We start from the raw sequence: 17,836 nt of genomic DNA, 5'->3' as shown, positions 1-17,836 counted from the left end.
TTTTCTTGGGACCAAAATATTGCGCAAAAGGTTGAGGAGAGGGCGAAACAAGGCATAAGGGGGCAATGTTCGAAGCAGGACCATCTTCCTCTAACTCGCGAGGACAGCGCTCATCAACGCAACTATCCAATTCAGGTGAGGGCTCTGCCAAGCGCTCGCGCATTGTAGCTCATACTAAGTTCCATAGTAGACGCCGAAATACATACATACATACATACATACATACATACATACATACATACATACATACATACATACATACATACATACATACATACATACATACATACATACATACATACATACATACATACATACATACCGCAAACCAGGCAGCGAAGCCTCCTAAAAGGCTACATATCTATAAAGCGGCAGCGTGTGGCAAATGTCGCCAACGGTGCTTAGTTGGGTAGTGGGGCAACTTCTGTAAAAAATAGTTAATATATGACGTAACACCCGAAAATGACGTCGAGATCTTATGCTGCTTGGCGAAAAGCTTAAGATTTTTTAGGAACCGGTATTTTGAGATCTACACAAGCAGTTATTTTTCTTTTCAGAGCTTGCAATTAGCCTCAGCTGAAGCGAAAGCGTGTCATCAAACTATAGGAGTCGCCTTCGGTTTAAGCTTCAGCTTAATTACGCCGTTATTGACGGCACTTGATTTTCTGCGTTCTTTAGGAGTGTGAGGGAATATGGTGGGAATGAATGACAGTGCCAGAGAGGTTTCAAAAGCCACTTCAACTTTTATTCACCTAGAACTGTGCATATTGACACGTATACATGTTTATCTTTCACCGGTGGCCGCTTTCCACCGGCTAACAAGTGTTAAACGTTATCGATGCTTCTTTTCGTTGCCTGTTTTCACCGACGCTTATGTTATCTGATTGTGTGACCGACGCGAATTGTCTAGAACTTTCTGGAAGACACGCGGGCATCAGGGATTAATCTGGAACTTTGATGACTCAGGTATAAAAGCTGACGCGTCATCGCCGCTGATCAGATTTCGACGACCGCCGCTGTGTTCGCCGCTATCGTTGTGCTTTGAGTGTAGCTTGCGTTTGTGGGCAGAGGTTCGCCCAATAAACAACCAGTTTCGTCATACACAGTTTTACTACTGTTTACTTCAGTGTCACTACTACGTGACATCTGGTGGAGGTGCTAGTGCGTTCATGCAGCGAACGCCCCCGCAAAGCCGTGATCCAAGCCCGAAACCGGAGGACAGCGCCAACGTCGCCAAGGACCAGCGATCTAGCCGTAGGCAGCAAGGACTTCTGCCGGAGTACGGACTTCTTCCCGAGAAGACCACAGCGACCAAGAGGACAAAAGTCACGACCTCGGCAGCAGCTACCATGACAGCCCCTGCGCCAACATCTGCAATCGTGATGCAACAACCCAGGGAGGCCACCTAATAACGCCGGCTGGAATCTGCACAGCGCGAGTCACGGTACACAACCGCACTTACCCGGCGAGCTTCGTAATCCTGCAGCACTGCTCCAGGGATGTCATCCTAGGCATGGACTTTCTAAACCAACACGGTGCAGTCATCGACTTAGGGTCCAAGTCGATAACGCTTTCAACGTACAACGCGATACCACCGGATACAAGCATAAGTTACCATGCCTTGAATGTGCTTGAAGAACAAGTCACCGTTCCGCCTCGCTCCAGCATAATGATTTCCGTCGGTACCGAAGTGCCTGCAGACATGGAGGGCATCATCGAGGGCGATCATCACTTACTGCTCGACCCTGAAATTGGCGTCGCTAGAGGCATAACTGAGCTACGTGCAGGGAAAACAAGGGTGATGCTCACGAACTTCAGCCCCGAATACAAGCACATTAACAAAGGCACCACGGTTGCCTACATCGACGAAATAGTACAAGCCAGCAGTGCTTTCGCCTTCACGGATTCCAGTGCACCTGCAACGACGACTATAATACCTGAACCAACTTTCGAAGTCAATCAGAACCTTCCCAGGCATACGAAAAAACAACTAAAAGCTCTGCTCCTGCAATACAAGGACTGCTTCTCGTCGTCATCAAAAGTTCGACAAACCCCTGTCGCCAAGCACCGCATCATAACCGACGAAAATGTCCGCCCACTCCGTCAGAGCCCGTACCGAGTTTCGGCGCGCGAACACGAAGCCATAAGGCAACAAGTCGACGAAATGCTACGCGACGACATCATCCAGCCGTCCAAGAGTCCGTGGGCGACCCCGTGGTGTTAGTGAATAAGAAGGATGGAACCCTACGTTTCTGCGTCGATTATCGTCGCCTCAACAAGATCACGAAGAAGGACGTATACCCCCTCCCACGGATTGACGACGCCTTGGATCGACTCTACAACGCAAAGTATTTTTCGTCGATGGACCTCAAAACCGGCTACTAGCAAATCGAAGTCGACGAGAGGGACCGGGAGAAGACTGCCTTTATAACACCAGACGGACTGTTCGAGTTCAAGGTCATGCCGTTTGGTCTTTGCTCGGCACCTGCGACTTTCCAACGCGTCATGGATACAGTACTGGCAGGCTTTAAGTGGCACACTTGCCTCGTCTATTTGGACGACGTCGTTGTGTTTGCCTCAAGCTTCGAAGAACACCTGCGGCGCCTTGAAACAGTTCTTCAAGCAATCAAAACCTCCGGACTCACGTTAAAGCCAGAAAAGTGCCGCTTCGCATATGAGGAGCTCTTGTTCTTGGGCCACGTCGTCAACAAGTCTGGAGTGCGCCCCGACCCTCAGAAAACTGCAGCCATCTCCAACTTTCCTCCGCCGGCCGACAAGAAAGCAGTGCGTAGATTTCTTGGACTGTGCGCCTATTACAGGCGCTTCGTTAAGGACTTTTCACGGATCGCCGAGCCACTGACGTACCTCACGAAGGCCGACGTCGAGTTCAAGTGGGAGACGCCGCAAGTCGAAGCATTTGAAGAAATGAAGCGACGCCTGGGGCAATCGCCGCCAATACTTGCGCATTTCGACGAAAACGCCGATACCGAAGTCCACACCGACGCAAGCAGCGTAGGACTCGGCGCCGTTCTTGTGCAGCGGACTGACGGACTAGAAAGGGTTGTAAGTTACGCTAGCCGGTCGCTATCGAAGGCGGAAGCAAATTATTCCACAACAGAAAAGGAGTGCCTCGCCATCATCTGGGCTACATCAAAGTTTCGTCCCTACCTCTATGGCAGGCCCTTTAAAGTTGTGAGCGACCACCACGCCTTGTGTTGGCTAGCTAACTTGAAGGATCCTTCAAGTCGCCTCGCACGATGGAGTCTTAGACTTCAAGCATTCGACATCACCGTCGTTTACAAGTCCGGGCGAAAGCAATCTGACGCCGACTGCTTGTCTCGCGCGCCCGTCGAACCGCCGCCACAAGACGACCAGGATGACGACACTTTCTTGGGACCCATCAGTGCCGACGAATTCGCCGAACAACAGCGAGCCGACCCCGAACTAAGGAGCCTTGTAGACTACCTGGAAGGCAAGACCGTCATAGTGCCGAAGGTGTTCAGGCGAGGATTGACGTCGTTTTTCTTGCAAAACGGTCGACATTCTCCTAAAGAAGAACTTCTCGCCTCTCCGAGCCAACTACCTCCTCGTGGTACCCTCAGCATTGCGTCCAGAGGTTCTGCAAGCTCTTCATGACGACCCAACGGCTGGACACCTTGGTTTTCCCCGCACGCTCGCGCGGATACAAGAAAAATACTACTGGCCTCGCCTCTAGGCCGACGTCGCCCATTACGTAAGGACATGCCGAGACTGTCAGCGACTCAAAACACCGCCGACAAGGCCAGCCGGACTTCTACAGCTGATCGAGCCACCTCGCCGACCGTTCCAGCAGATCGGGATGGACTTACTGGGGCCTTTTCCGACTACGACGTCCGGGAATAAATTGATCGTCGTAGCTACGGACTACCTCACCCGCTACGCCGAAACAAAAGCCTTGCCCAAAGGCAGTGCCGCCGAGGTAGCCCAATTCTTCGTTGAGAACATCCTCCTGCGTCACGGTGCCCCAGAAGTCCTCATCACCGACAGAGGTACGGCCTTCACGGCTGAACTAACTCAAGCCATCCTGTGCTACAGCCAGACAAGCCATCGCCGGACCACTGCCTACCACTCGCAGACGTATGGCCTCACCGAGCGCCTAAATAAGACCATCGCCGACATGCTGGCAATGTACGTCGACGTCGAACACAAGACGTTGGATGCCATCCTTCCGTACGTGACCTTCACATACAACACGGCCATGCAAGAAACGACGCACATGGCGCCGTTAAACCTGGTCTACGGAAGGAAACCGGCAACGACGCTTGACGCCATGCTACCGGATGTCTCCGACGAAGAAAATCTCGACGTTGCCACCTATTTGCAGCGTGCCGAAGAAGGTGGACAGCTCGCCCGCCTGCGCGTCAAGAACCAGCAGAGAACCGACAGCCGACACTACAATCTTCGACGACGCTACGTCGAGTACCAGCCCGGAGACCGTGTTTGGGTCTGGACTCCGATACGCCGACGAGGACTTAGCGAGAAACTCTTACGTCGCTATTTCGGACCATATAAGATCATCCGACGTGTTGGCGCACTGGACTATGAGGTCGTGCCAGACGGTATTTCGCAATCACAGCAGCGCCGCGCACGACCTGAAGTCATCGACGTGGTGCGTCTTAAGCCTTTCTACGCCCGCTGACGAACTTAGGTCCTTTGTTGCTTTGTTATTATTGTCCCTTTCTGTACGCGTGGTTTTGTTTTCGCTTTCGTGTTTGTAGCATCGGGACGATGCTTTTTAAGGGGAGGGTATTGACACGTATACATGTTTATCTTTCACTGGTGGCCGCTTTCCACCGGCTAACAAATGTTAAACGTTATCGATGCTTCTTTTCGTTGCCTGTTTTCACCTGACGCTTATGTTATCTGATTGTATGACCGACGCGAATTGTCTAGAACTTTCTGGAAGACACGCGGGCATCAGGGATTAATCTGGAACCTTCGATGACTCAGGTATAAAAGCTGACGCGTCTCGCCGCTGATCAGATTTCGACGACCGCCGACTGTGTTCGCCGCTTTCGTTGTGCTTCGAGTGTAGCTTGCTTTTGTGGGCACAGGTTCGCCCAATAAACAACCAGTTTCGTCATACACAGTTTTACTACTGTTTACTTCAGTGTCACTACTACGTGACAATATAATATACATGCCCTAACAAAAATGTGTTTCAATACATGAAAAGTAGTATCCCGAACACATCGACACAATAAAACAATATTTGCGAAACTTTTGACTAGAATCCTTGAAGCACTCAACAATATTGAGTGGTGCCATGTTTCACATTCAACTGTTATCAGACCAGACAGCATTCACCAAATTTGCCCTTAAAAGGCATTTCAAGCCTTTCAAGCGCCCAACTGCCTGCCGGGTGCCCCGCGTCTGCGTTACAGGAGAATGAACATTGCACGACGTTTCTTCGCGTAGCGCTCCACATTCATCGTCATAGCCGGACACAGACCTTCGGATGAAGTAGCATGAACATGCACGATAACAAATATTCTGCACTCACACATTTTGCCATTAAATGCTATGTGCTCGAACAGGCGAAATTTGAAGTGAAGAGCACGCCGTGCCGTGAACACACAAGCAACGAAATAAAAATACATCTGAAGAAACGACCTTGCTCATGTGAGCAACGCCACTCAGCACGATGCAACGCCTCTGCAGAGGCTCGCACAGGCCGACTATCTTTTACACAAGAAGCACTAGTAGGTCGGGGTCACAAATACTCAACTAACACGTTTTGAAATAGAAAAAAAGAATTATTTTGTTTGTCCTAAAGTAATGATTTTGAAACGGAACCATTACTTTATATGGCAGCATTCTAATAAAACATTTATTAATGTTTTTTCGCATAGGTTTTCTTGTTTCAGTGTTTCAAGTCTAACCCCCGTATTCTTAAACACACCTTCACTCAACGCTTCTCCTCGACTCAGCCAAGTCGAGGCGACGAGCGTTCTACACTCAAGGCGCCGTTGCGTTTCATGAACGCTACTTCACATTTCCTCCGCCAAGGAACGCCTTGAAAATGCGCCCTTGACTCGAGTGAAGTGCACCGACCGAGAAAAGTGCCTGATATCGAGGCTATTCTTAAATGCGCTTAGCAAACGCCCAATTATTTAAGACAGCATATGTGTTTCCTTAATTTGGCTTCGTTATCAAATGACAACACGGCGCAATGCACAAATTTAGCTCGGCAGCGCCTGCCACTCTTAGCGTTAGACTGATAGATCAAGCGAGAGGTGTATTTGAGGTCTGGCAACGATCGCACCCCCAGCAGCTGAGCAGAGCGCATGGCTGAGAAACAAGAAAATTTGCGGCCGCATTTGTCTGCAGCTCATTCTTTCCTTGTGCTTAATTTGGGGTTCACGTTGCAGTTGTTAATCGTGGTTAGTATGGATGATATTGTTTACTGTGACCGAGCCGGATTGACTTCGAAGGAGGCAACGCATGGAACGGCCGATGGGCAGCTTTGTTTACCTTCAAGACCAAGTGCTGCTGAAAGCTTTCTGAAAGCAGCAACAGGGACAAAAATAAGGGTGAGTGAGCAGTTTATGCACGGAACCACATTACGCTGTTGCGGGTTTGGCGAAGTTGCCGCCGCGCTATCAATAAAACGTGTCCAATGTATCCAAGCATGACTGGCTCCAGTTGCTCATGCTGCGGGCATTAGCACCCGAAGCATACTATTCGAGGCAGCATAAAATTGCGCGAGACGTTCCTTTTTTTCTTTTTTGCTTTGGAGCTTGTGGGATATTCGGCGCGACAATCTGTTATCGGTTCAGCTGTTTAAACATAAATGCAGAAGGCACCGCTCCACGACTGTGTCCGATAATCATTCCACTATCGCGTAAGAAATCTTTCAGTAGACAAGAAGCAGTTGTAGTATACATGTGGCAGAATGCATATGGTTGAGTGCGTAGCTCCGGCAGTTTTAAGGAAACAAATGTTTTTCAGTCCTGTACTTTATTTTAGAAGCAGTGGTGGTTAGTCGGTTTGTTCAAATTGTAGCACATATCGTCAATGAACCAGCACTGGTGCCTGTATTTCCTAGTGCTGCTTCACTTCAAATATACGGTACGCAATCATTTATTCGTCCGAAAATTCACTTGTCAGTAGTTCATTGCCAGCATTAGTGTTTTTTTTTTTCGTCTTACCTTTTTTCAAGGTGCCATGTCGTAGCATCTCCTGCACGTTCCATAAACAGTGCTTGCAAATTCACGCAAATGCTAAGTTTTTTTTTTTTTTTTTTTAGTTGAGCTATGTCTCTTCATTTCAGTTGCTTAGCTGCACTGAACTTAGCGTGCGAACACCCTATATACATATCATTTTTGACATTCTGCTGCAGGATGTGGGCCTTGGAAAGACCAGCTGATGGGAAAAAAATCAACGTCTGTGTTGCACGGTAAGGAATGTGACTGACGTTAAAGCATCGATAGATACGGTGTCTGCCTGTTGGAAATGCACCATCTCGCTTCCCCTAAAGAACCTAGGTGCTGCGGAAGTACTTGACTGATCTGCCCGGTAGTTAGTCTGTGGTTATTTTTCATACTTATCACTAATAATATTGATGTTTTGTCAGACCACATTGATAAAATGGTGAAATGCACGCCGTGTTATTTAAAACCGCAAACATGAAACAGCTATCCCATAATGAAATCAAACTCATATTTCATTCCTCTTCAACAGTCATGTATTATTGTTTTGAAGAGCATAGTTATTATTATGATGTGCGAAGTCATGAGTTGCTCGTAATGTGTTACGGTTGAGACGTGAGCTTTGTTACTGCCCACAATTTGTAATGCAGCACTTTAGTATTTAGTGGAATGTTGAAGCTACGTTTGCATGAGCAAGTGTACATCAAGAAATATACCATAATTGTAATGGTTGATCTCAGCTTTGTTGAACTCATGGTAGTAATGCGCTCTATATTGTATTTTTCAGCAACGCCATTGTGACTATCTGCATCTCCATTTGGCCTGTTGGATCCCACAAGACTCGCTTTGTTTCCTGGGTCAATTACTGAACTTCTGCAAGCCCCATGGAAGCCAACTCTTATCCGCATCGAATGTAACAAATTCATGGTTCCGGTCTTCATAATTCATCTTAAGCTGAAGTTAGAACCGGAGCTGAAACAGCGTATATTCTGTAAGGATTTACCCCTGTATACCGTCCGGTGGCCACACCCGACGGTATGCTACTGTCTAGAACACTGCTAGTCTACTGTCCAGAACACGGATGGTGTTTTATTCTAGAATAGCTTTGTCAGTAGTACTACTGCTTGTGTTTGTAGGATCACAGTCCACGCTCTTTTTGCGATCCTATCAGAACACAAAAAGACGAGGATAATTTTAATTTATTGTTTCAGAGATTGACACTTGGATTGACCAGAAATCCAAGTGTCAATCTCTGAAACAATAAATTAAAATTATCCTCGTCTTTTCAGTGATACAGACTGCTTTATTAAATATGGGTTAAGAAAAGAAACCTGGGTGAAAAATACAGACTTAGGCAGCAAGGTGCCTATGAAGGCAGATGTATGCAAAATGCCTTTAGTGGTGATGTTTGAGCTGTTAGGATGTCAGAAAGGAGATTGAGGTTTTAGCCAAAATAGTGCGACAACTACAGTGCAGCAGGACACATTAACTGGAGCTCCACTCTTCTACGCTGGCACACCAACGCAAGCGCAGCGCCCTTGAAAAGGCAGTTGCTCTGCGTGGTTGCGTTGGCAGCCTGGTTCCTGCATAAGAGAAGGGGTTGGTCATAAACATACAATGATGTTAACGCACATAAAAACTAGCTTTTAACTAACTAGTTTCATTTTCATAGTAAATACATTAGTTAAGAATTTTCATTGTGTTCAGGAAACCGATTTTTTTTACATTGATGAGCTCAGGCTGTTTTCATTTATGTTTGCAAAGATAGTTTTAAGCTGGTCTGGCGTTTGCACAGCCAGACCCATACAGCAATCTAACACTTACATAATGCACTCACTAATAGCTGAATGTGCGCAACAAATATATGTGGCATATATATGCTACCACTTGCTAGCATTTTCTGTATTAGGAGCTTGGTCAACTGCTACAGCTTGTTCTTTATCACAATAAAGATAATGTGATCTACAAAAACTATCATCTCTTGTATTGTTATTCAATGTTTTGTATTGAAATAAAACATTACATTCCCTCCGTATACATGCAGGCATAATTATGAAAACCATTTCATGGTTGCTCACTTCTTCGTTGGGCTTGGATGTTCATAAGCATGATAAGCTAATTAAACTGAATATTTTGAAGCAAGGCTCGCGTAATTATTGCTAACGACTTTAAATAGCAGCTACGGCACACGTCCTACGCAAAATTACAGCATACTTTTTGTTTTTCTTAGAGCAATTTACTGCATGAAATTATAACGAAATAGAAAAGTGAACACACCTGGTCGTTTATAGAGCTGCTCGCCTTGCTGTAGTGGGCTTCGCCGTCTTTGGAATAGCGTAGTAACTGATGCACCCGAGTACAAACCGCTCAGGCGGGGAGAATTCCGGCGCTCGCGCAGCCAGACCCGCATCCAGCAATCAAGCACACTGTCAACACACCCGCTAAATGGCAGGAATCTTCGCAGTTGTTTCTTTTCATAAGTTCGAAGTCCGCCGCAGTTATGTATCGTGCTGCGCTTCAAATGATGCTGCTTTGTGCGATCACCCACGAGAAACACGTCAATGCGCTGGCGCCGATAGTAGTTTCGGAGCACTCGTACGAAGAATACACGTATGCAGGTCATCAACTGGCTCGTGCACGGATTAAGACGACACGTCACTGCTCTAGCTGGCAGTCTTCTTGACAGGACGGCCGGTCTGTCTCGGTGCCACAGTAGAATTACTCCGTTGACGAAGCGCTCCAGAGGAATGCACCGGTCCGTAAAACGATGCTCTTGAAGATGCGCAGCATCGTTAACGAAAGAAAAGCTGCGGAGGCAACTGGCGTTCATCTGAAAAAGCCGACTAGGCGAGCGACAGATCACAACGCAGCCATGTTTGCGCACTAACTGCACTCAAGGAGCGATTTAAGGTAGCTGCGAGGCTACCTTGAGATTCTCGAGTAAAACGCTCGAGCTTTCCTTCACTCAGGGCGCGTTTCGAGTGGAGGGCGATTTGTGAAACGAAAAGCCGCCCTCAAGGAGCATTTCGAGCGGAGGGTCGAGTCGAGGTGCGTTTGTGAATACGGGGGTTAGACTACATGTTTTCAAATTTGTTTCATTCTACAGTATATGTTAAACGAGGGAAAAATAGAAAAAGTGACGTCTCGGTAAAGCCGTTTCGACCGTTTTGTTGTCTTTCAAATGTCATTGCCTTGATAGAATATAATGTTGTCGTCTTCGTCATTATTCTTAATAATAATATTAACCTCAAAGGACTGGCCATGCCCGAACTGGGTACGTTAAAGGAACGATTGGTTGAATAATTGATTATTATTATTATTATTATTATTATTATTATTATTATTATTATTATTATTATTATTATTATTATTATGCGGATGTTTTCCAAGCATCCTCCAAAAACTCCGAAAGAAATCACATCATGGATATAAGGGACCTCAGCGCGCAAGTTCCTGTGAAAAGTGAAACATTTCTTTGATTTCTTCAATGGACACTGTCGTAGTGTGATCAACTAAATCAATGATAGATCATTCTGTCCACTACTGCCTAGGCCTACCACCACATGAGTACTAGGGTTGTGACGAAAGACATCATGTGTTTCTCTGTTGAGGTTGTTGTGCTTGTCGTCGTCATCTCTGTTGTCGTTGTTGTCCATTATTTATAGTAGGAAGGGTCTCGAAGAGGCAGGCAAGCCAGTGGAATGTATAAAGTACAATAAACTTCGGGAACAGGCGGTGGACCTCGCCCATGTCCGGTAGGCTTCTGGGTCTACTGCCCACAACCCCGCCTGGGAAAGACAACGCTCGCTGTATTCCAGCATTTGATGTTATAGTTCAGTGGAAATCCGCTAGGTGGAGATAAGTAATTAAAGGGAAACTGAGACATCCACCCAAATGTAGCAATTTGCTACAATGGAAACCCTACCGGGTTCCTCAAAAGAAAGCCTCGCAGTTGAAGAAAAATTCATCCTGGTCTGGGACTCGAACCCGGGACCACCGCCTTTCCGGGGCAGCCGCTCTACCATCTGAGCTAACCAGGCGGCTAGCAGATGGCAGGGCGAAGTCGAATTTGTCGACAACTCGAAGCAAAGGCACGTGTTTGATGTTATAGTTCAGCGGAAATCCGCTAGGTGGAGATAAGTAATTAAAGGGAAACTGAGACATCCACCCAAATGTAGCAATTTGCTACAAAGGAAACCCAACCGGGTTCCTTGAAAGAAAGCCTCGCAGTTGAAGAAAAATTCGTCCTGGTCCGGGACTCGAACCCGGGACCACCGCCTTTCCGGGGCAGCCGCTCTACCATCTGAGCTAACCAGGCGGCCAGCAGATGGCAGGGCGAAGTCGAATTTGTCGACAACTCGAAGCAAAGGCAAGTGTTTGATGTTATAGTTCAATTTGCTACATTTGGGTGGACGTCTCAGTTTCCCCTTAAATGTATTCCAGCATTTACAGACAGGTCTAGATGCGCTGCCTAACATCCACCTAGTCCGTTGTGGTCGAGCAATGTGGGCATGCTTGAGAGATTCTGTTGGGGTCCCCTATGATGGATATGAGGATTTCCGCAGTCACAGCACACTCAGAAACCATATGTGCCACACCAGCACTAGCTGTGGCCTGGAAAAATTAGGGGGCAAACTGAATGGTACACGATGGTATCAAAATCCGCGTGCTTGCCGACATCCTAGCCTTCACGGCCAGGACTGTTGTAAGGGTTTCCTTGGGAAGAACAATACTTTGTGAGTTCTCAAATTGGTTTGCCTGCATAGTAACCTTATAGATTACCGCGTGTTATGCTGTGCAGAGTCATCACTAGAGGCCGGATCTTTAGGCATTAAAAAAACGAGTTATAGGCGCCAAAAATAGGCAGGCAATACAACGTTTTAGGCTTCCAACGTCGTAAATATAGGCGCAATAAATCTTTACATAAATGCAAATTCTTTCAAACGAAGACGTGCGCGACCTGTACCTACGACAAAAAAATCACTAGAAATGTTATTGTGTATGATTGCACAAATGCGCCAACAGTTGAACATAGCCGTGCAATTGCCCCATAATACAGCTGGACTATTGACGATCAATTGGCCTAATTCAAGAAGCACACTGCTCATATTCATGTTCAACGGCCACTGTACTCGAGCGTTGCATATAGTGAAACAGGCATTAAAAATAATACTGAGAATACTGATTAAAAATGTGGTACTTTATGTCTACCTGACGCAATTAAATTAAGACACAACAGAACAGATAAATATTAAATGCAAGAGAGACTACGATTTATTAAGAAATAACATGTTCTTACTTGAGGACTGTTAGGTACAACTCTGGCAATTTTCTCATACACAATGACGTTATCCGAATTGCACAGGCAAAACGTCTCAACACTGCCAAATACACTTCCGCCCATTTGAAGTGCACATGTTTGAAGAAATCTGTTTAGAGAGCACGCGGAACGTAGTCTAAGAATCACTGTGAAGATTGTGGAAAGAATAGCAAATTACCACCATCTCCAGATTTTTGGATTCAAAATTATGCCGCTTGTCACTGAGAATGATCTTGTACGCTGAGAAGGAACGCTCAATGGCGGTGAACACCTGAAAAAGCAAATTACAAACAAAACAAAAGCCGCATGCTCATCACATTTTTCTTCCTTATTTTGCTCTTCACTCCTTTCCCCTGGCGGCTCTCCGCGGTTTCGCATTCGCCAACCGCTCACGCCATGTCAGCGCGGCGGCGTATATGCTGGCCGGCGCCTCCAATTTCACTGCTGCTAGTGGTTGTTTTCCAGGAGTTCGTTGAACTAGAGGACTAGGTGAAACCCCATAGAGTTCCGGACACTCAATGTTGCCCGGTAGCATGAATAACGGTCTCTAACGGCACTCGAAAGCGACACTCGAGGGTAAATAGTGTTCATATAGGCGCCGATATTGAAAATGGGAATTTATAGGCATTTATAGGCATTTAGGCACAAACGCCAAAATAGGCATTTATAGGCATTATAAAAACACTATAAAAGCCCTTCTTAACCTCTAATTCATGCTAATATATCAAAGTGGGGCGGTAGGAGCGCAAGGAACAAAAAAAAAGGCATTTGCCTAAAATCCGGTCTCTAGTCATCACGCTGAGTCCAGTCGATTATGACTGTATCCGAGAACTGATTTAGCAGTGATAGAATTTGCTGTAGGATTGTGATGGCACCTTTAACCTAAGTTAACTAAGTTGCCAGATGACGTGTGTTCAATGGTAGCGTGAGATACGGTTCATAACTTACTTGCAGCTATGACAACAGAGGTGACGTATCTCATGCACGAAATCTGTTCTTGTCGTTGAAGTGATTACGCGCAAGACTTCAAGTGCTATAGCTCCTCCGTTTAGGCGTACGGTTTGAAATCGCCTATTTAACGCTGAAACTAGCTTTAAAAAATGTCGCAGTTTCACCCGAAAGGCAAAGCATCAATTGCGATAGCAAATTAGTAGAGAGCTATTCGGTGTAGGGATAGTAGTTTTATCGGCTGCATAAACTTGGACACATTCGCTTACTAACTGAATTAATAAGCGTGGTGTCAGCGCGCACAAGCAAACATGAATAGAAAGCACTGAATGACCGCAGAGAACGACTGTCAAAACGCTGGCAGCAAGCGTAGCTGCCGCAGCGGGCGAAGATTCGTGCGGTCTATCGCTTCAACGGAAACTGAGCTGCGAACGCACAGCGCATACAAAGGTCAGAGCCGTGTGGAGATAAGAGACGGTGCGGGCGACCGCCACAGTCGGGCAAAGTACAAATGCAGTTGGCAGAGTAGTAGCTGCCCCCTCCCCTCCCTCCCGCGCTGCCTTCCCGCTTTCTTGCTTTCGCGTGGGATATTGAGTGGCCAGTTGCCCTTGCACCCGATTGCAAGATACGCATTTCGTGCAGCAGCAAAGCGTCGCCCCGCCTCCCCCCCTCCCATACTCCCACGGCCTTTCGCGCGACGGTCGCGTTTGCTTTCCGCCGTGCGTTCGCTCTCCGTGATAGCGCGCGGGGGAATACGGCGCGCAGCGACGATTTTATCGCCCTTGGACTTTATACGGAACCTCACGGCGGCGGCGACTACGGCAGAAATCCGGTTGAAGTGTCCATATAATTGCTATCGCAATAAAAACGAAATGCCGATCTTCCTGTGATTCTGTGAGACTTATCTTGTAACAAAAAGAAAGAAATTGTGCGGATCCGACGCACAGCGCAAATCGGTTCAAGTAAATCTTCTGTTCGTGTGTATGAGGAACACAGGATGATTGACGGTTGGGCTAGTTCGTCTGGCATTTTGACTGTGGTACCTTAGCTTTCACACACTTTTCCGTTCTTGGACATGAGCGAATTTTATGTCGCAGATTTCACCCAGCGGTGCGATGACGTGATGGTGCGTATGCGAACCAAATAATACATATATTGTTGGGTGGCCTGTGAATAGTAGTTGATAGTAGTGGCCACCCTTGTCTGTTTTAATGTTTCGATGTCTGTTCGCCACATTGCTCTAAGCTAACATAGCAAGAGGAACACGACGAAGATGAACAAATTGTTACCAGGAAATGCCTCGTCCAACGTAAGTCTGCGGCCTTCCAACGGTGCAGACACGACCCTTCAAAACCAATCTATCACACACACTGCGCAACGAACCGAACTCGTTCTTTGCGAATTGTTTCTCGACGTAATTGTATGAATGTGCGTAATGAGATGGTCCTAGACTGCTGCTTTCTCTTGACAGCATGCTTATCTGTGCTGTCCCACTACGAGCAAGACGTTTTCCAAAGAAAACATTGCTTTCGAAGACATCTGTCACTCCCTATCGACACTGCTCCGTATTGCGTTGTCGGACGAAATGTTCACCGCGCAGCGCTCATGGCTCCCCAAGGCGGTGCATGACGCGGACAGCACGTCGCAACAAAGCGGAAGCCGCGGCAGCGTCTTCGCGCATCAATGGGGCACTAGCGTCACATCGAGGCAGGACTATTACGTTGTTGGAGGTGGCTTGGTGCGTAGTGCGGTAGCGGTTCGTGCGCTTATGCTTATTGATGCAGTCCCACCAGTACCAATGAGGTAGGCGGCAGACACAAATGGAGGAAATGGGCAGTGGTGTAAGAATATTTTAAACCTTCAAATATGAATAGAATACTGACCTAATCGATTAGGTCCTCGAATCGCATACAAAGCATTGAAGCGAAAGCTTCATTACGCTACCTCGGGAAGCCGTCGGCGACTCAACAGTTTTCACCTTGAGAGCTAGAGGTCAAACCACAAGAGGGCATTAAGGCGCGTTTATAGTCCGACGTGATCGGTGTGTCTGTGTTTCTGTGTGTTCGTGCGTGCGTGTGCGTGCGTGTGCGCTTGTGCGTGCGTACGGGCGAGCGCCATAAGACGCCGGGGACGTCGGAGCGCATTGGCCGCGCGTCCGGTTACGTTGGCGGCGCCAGTAGGCGAACCATCGGTCAAACTATAGCCGCTGTTGTTCTCGCCAACGAGACATAACGTGTACGCGTGTTCACGCTACATCGGACTATATTTAGGCCTTTACGGAGCCCTGATAGGAGACATTGCCGCCGTTGCCGAATCGAGTTGGGCCCGGCGGCGAGTTACAACCAAGTCTCACTACTTTACTGATCACGGCAGTGTCTTCACAGGCATAAAAAGATGAATAAACACTGTATTCATTCCAAAAATGTCTGTATATCATTGTGAAACCACACCTCGGCCACAGCTCGACAATTGGCCTAGCCAGGGCAGTGAAGATTTCGCTATGAACCAGGGTTAACCAAAGCTAAACCACACCAAACTTTTTTTCTTTATCAATAATTTTGAATTTTCGCGAGCTATTTGACAATTGAATAGCTTACGGATACTCAACGTAATCAACTGCACGCAATCAGACATGAAACTGACAAGACAAGAACCATGTCAAGCTGCTACTTAGCAGCGTTTGTTCTTGTCCTCGCATTCGTTATGTGCAGATGCTGTAATGAGTGCCAAATAAAATTGATTGATTGATTGATTGATTGAAACTGAAGTAAAAGTACGGCAATCCTTATTTCAGCCATAGTGGAATTAACACATATTAGACCACCATGCGTAGTTCAGGGACCACTGTGACACAAGGTGAACCTAATCTCTAAACATTTTTTGATACGTTTCTTACCTTTCTGTGCATGCACCTGTCATCGCCATTCTTCGGTGCACGAAGCACGCCGTTATGCGAGCGTTGTAATTTTTTTTCTTGTAGCTGACTTTGGGTAGAGTGTACCAGAATGGGGGGATGGGTCGAACGAGGGCTCTGCGCTGAGGCATTTCTTATTCAAAATCCAGATGGCGCCACCGTCACTTTCTCTCGAATGAGTGGCCCCGCTCGCCGGCCGGACGCTAGTCGCGTCGGAGATCCTACCGCAGCTACATGGCGCTTTGACAGGCGGATACTCGGTGGCGGTAACACTGAGATCTATTGTAAATAAAATGGAAAAAGAGCGGCGGAAAGAACCCAAGCGACGCAACAACGACGGTGCATCGAGAAGACATCTACTCAGCCCGCGAGCTCGCCTCAGCCAATGAAAGCTGCCGAAACAGCCGGAGCCAACGTTTATTCACCTGAGATAAGGCGACGGCAGCGCCGCCACATTTTCCGCGTTTTTTTGCGTCACCCTCGGCGCTTGCTAAGGTGTCCGCTGGACCCACTCCCCCATTCTAGTACACTCTATTTTGGGCCTGGATACTGCTTGACTCCCGTACAACGATGTATGATCTTCCAAATTGTCTTTTATTTACCATCAGTTATTTCCCATCAATCAACCTGAAGAGCATTAGAACTTGGGCACGTTGGTTGAAGATTACGGTTTATAAAGTGCCTAAGGGCTACAAGAATGAGACAGAGATTGTGCTGGCCAGTGTGGACCTTCTTTTCTTACTTATTCATGCTGGCGCTTCTCATATAAAAATATGCTTATTCAACAACATTTGCTGAGCAGCCTATTCTAGTACTAGGGCTTTCACTTAGCGATTGAGTATTCACGGAAGTCAATCTTTTCTCCGACAATGTGCTACTTCCTGCTTCTTTGGCGTTGGCCTCAGTAGCGTTCAAGCGCATGTCTGCCGGAAAGCCTCGCTCTTGGAGTGCAACGGGTTAAATTAGACTGTTATTGCTCTGCTCACACGTTCCTTGGCCGCGACGTCTATATTTTGAATCACAGATTTGTAATGTCGTCCTCCACTCAAAACTGTCCGCTCATCACTCTTGCAGCTGGAACCCACTATCCCAATGCTGGAAGGCACAACTTGACATCCGACGTCTTATTCCCGCTCTGGCGAGTTTTGAGGCTAATGCCTCCTGCAAAAAACGCAAGTACAGTTATTTTATTTATGTGCAGCCAAATGAATCCGCTGTGGCACGAACATTTCCGGAAGCTAAAATATACTTTATAGCACAACCACTGAGTATTGTGTAGCTTCCACACCAGCTAATCTCGTGGACGAGATCAGATGTAATTTGTGCCAAAATGTTTCCAGTTCACCGCAAATTTTTAGGAATTATTATCGCTCTGCTTCAGCAGGGCGCCGCCGCCAACTAAAATTATAAGGTTTATCACAAAGATATTTCATTAGAAACACTAAAAAGAACGATATGTAGCTG

At 47.0% G+C, this 17,836-nt stretch overlaps 1 protein-coding gene across 1 annotated transcript in view; it reads left to right on the top strand.

The window, feature by feature from the left end:
• The window catches only part of LOC119463490 (sodium-coupled monocarboxylate transporter 1-like), a 78,070-nt gene extending 60,532 nt beyond the window's left edge, over positions 1-17,538 (top strand). Inside the window, exon 9 of the mRNA XM_037724332.2 lies at positions 17,447-17,538. Coding sequence (XP_037580260.2) covers positions 17,447-17,485 — 39 coding nt within the window. The 3' untranslated portion in view covers positions 17,486-17,538. The remainder of the gene's footprint in view (positions 1-17,446) is intronic.
• The last annotated feature ends 298 nt before the right edge of the window (positions 17,539-17,836 follow it).

The sequence above is a fragment of the Dermacentor silvarum genome, chromosome 9 (assembly GCF_013339745.2).
Source record: "Dermacentor silvarum isolate Dsil-2018 chromosome 9, BIME_Dsil_1.4, whole genome shotgun sequence".
Classification (NCBI taxonomy): Eukaryota; Metazoa; Arthropoda; class Arachnida; order Ixodida; family Ixodidae; genus Dermacentor; species Dermacentor silvarum.
The sequence above is the reverse complement of the archived record's forward strand: the minus strand, read 5'-3'. Positions and strand labels throughout refer to the sequence as shown.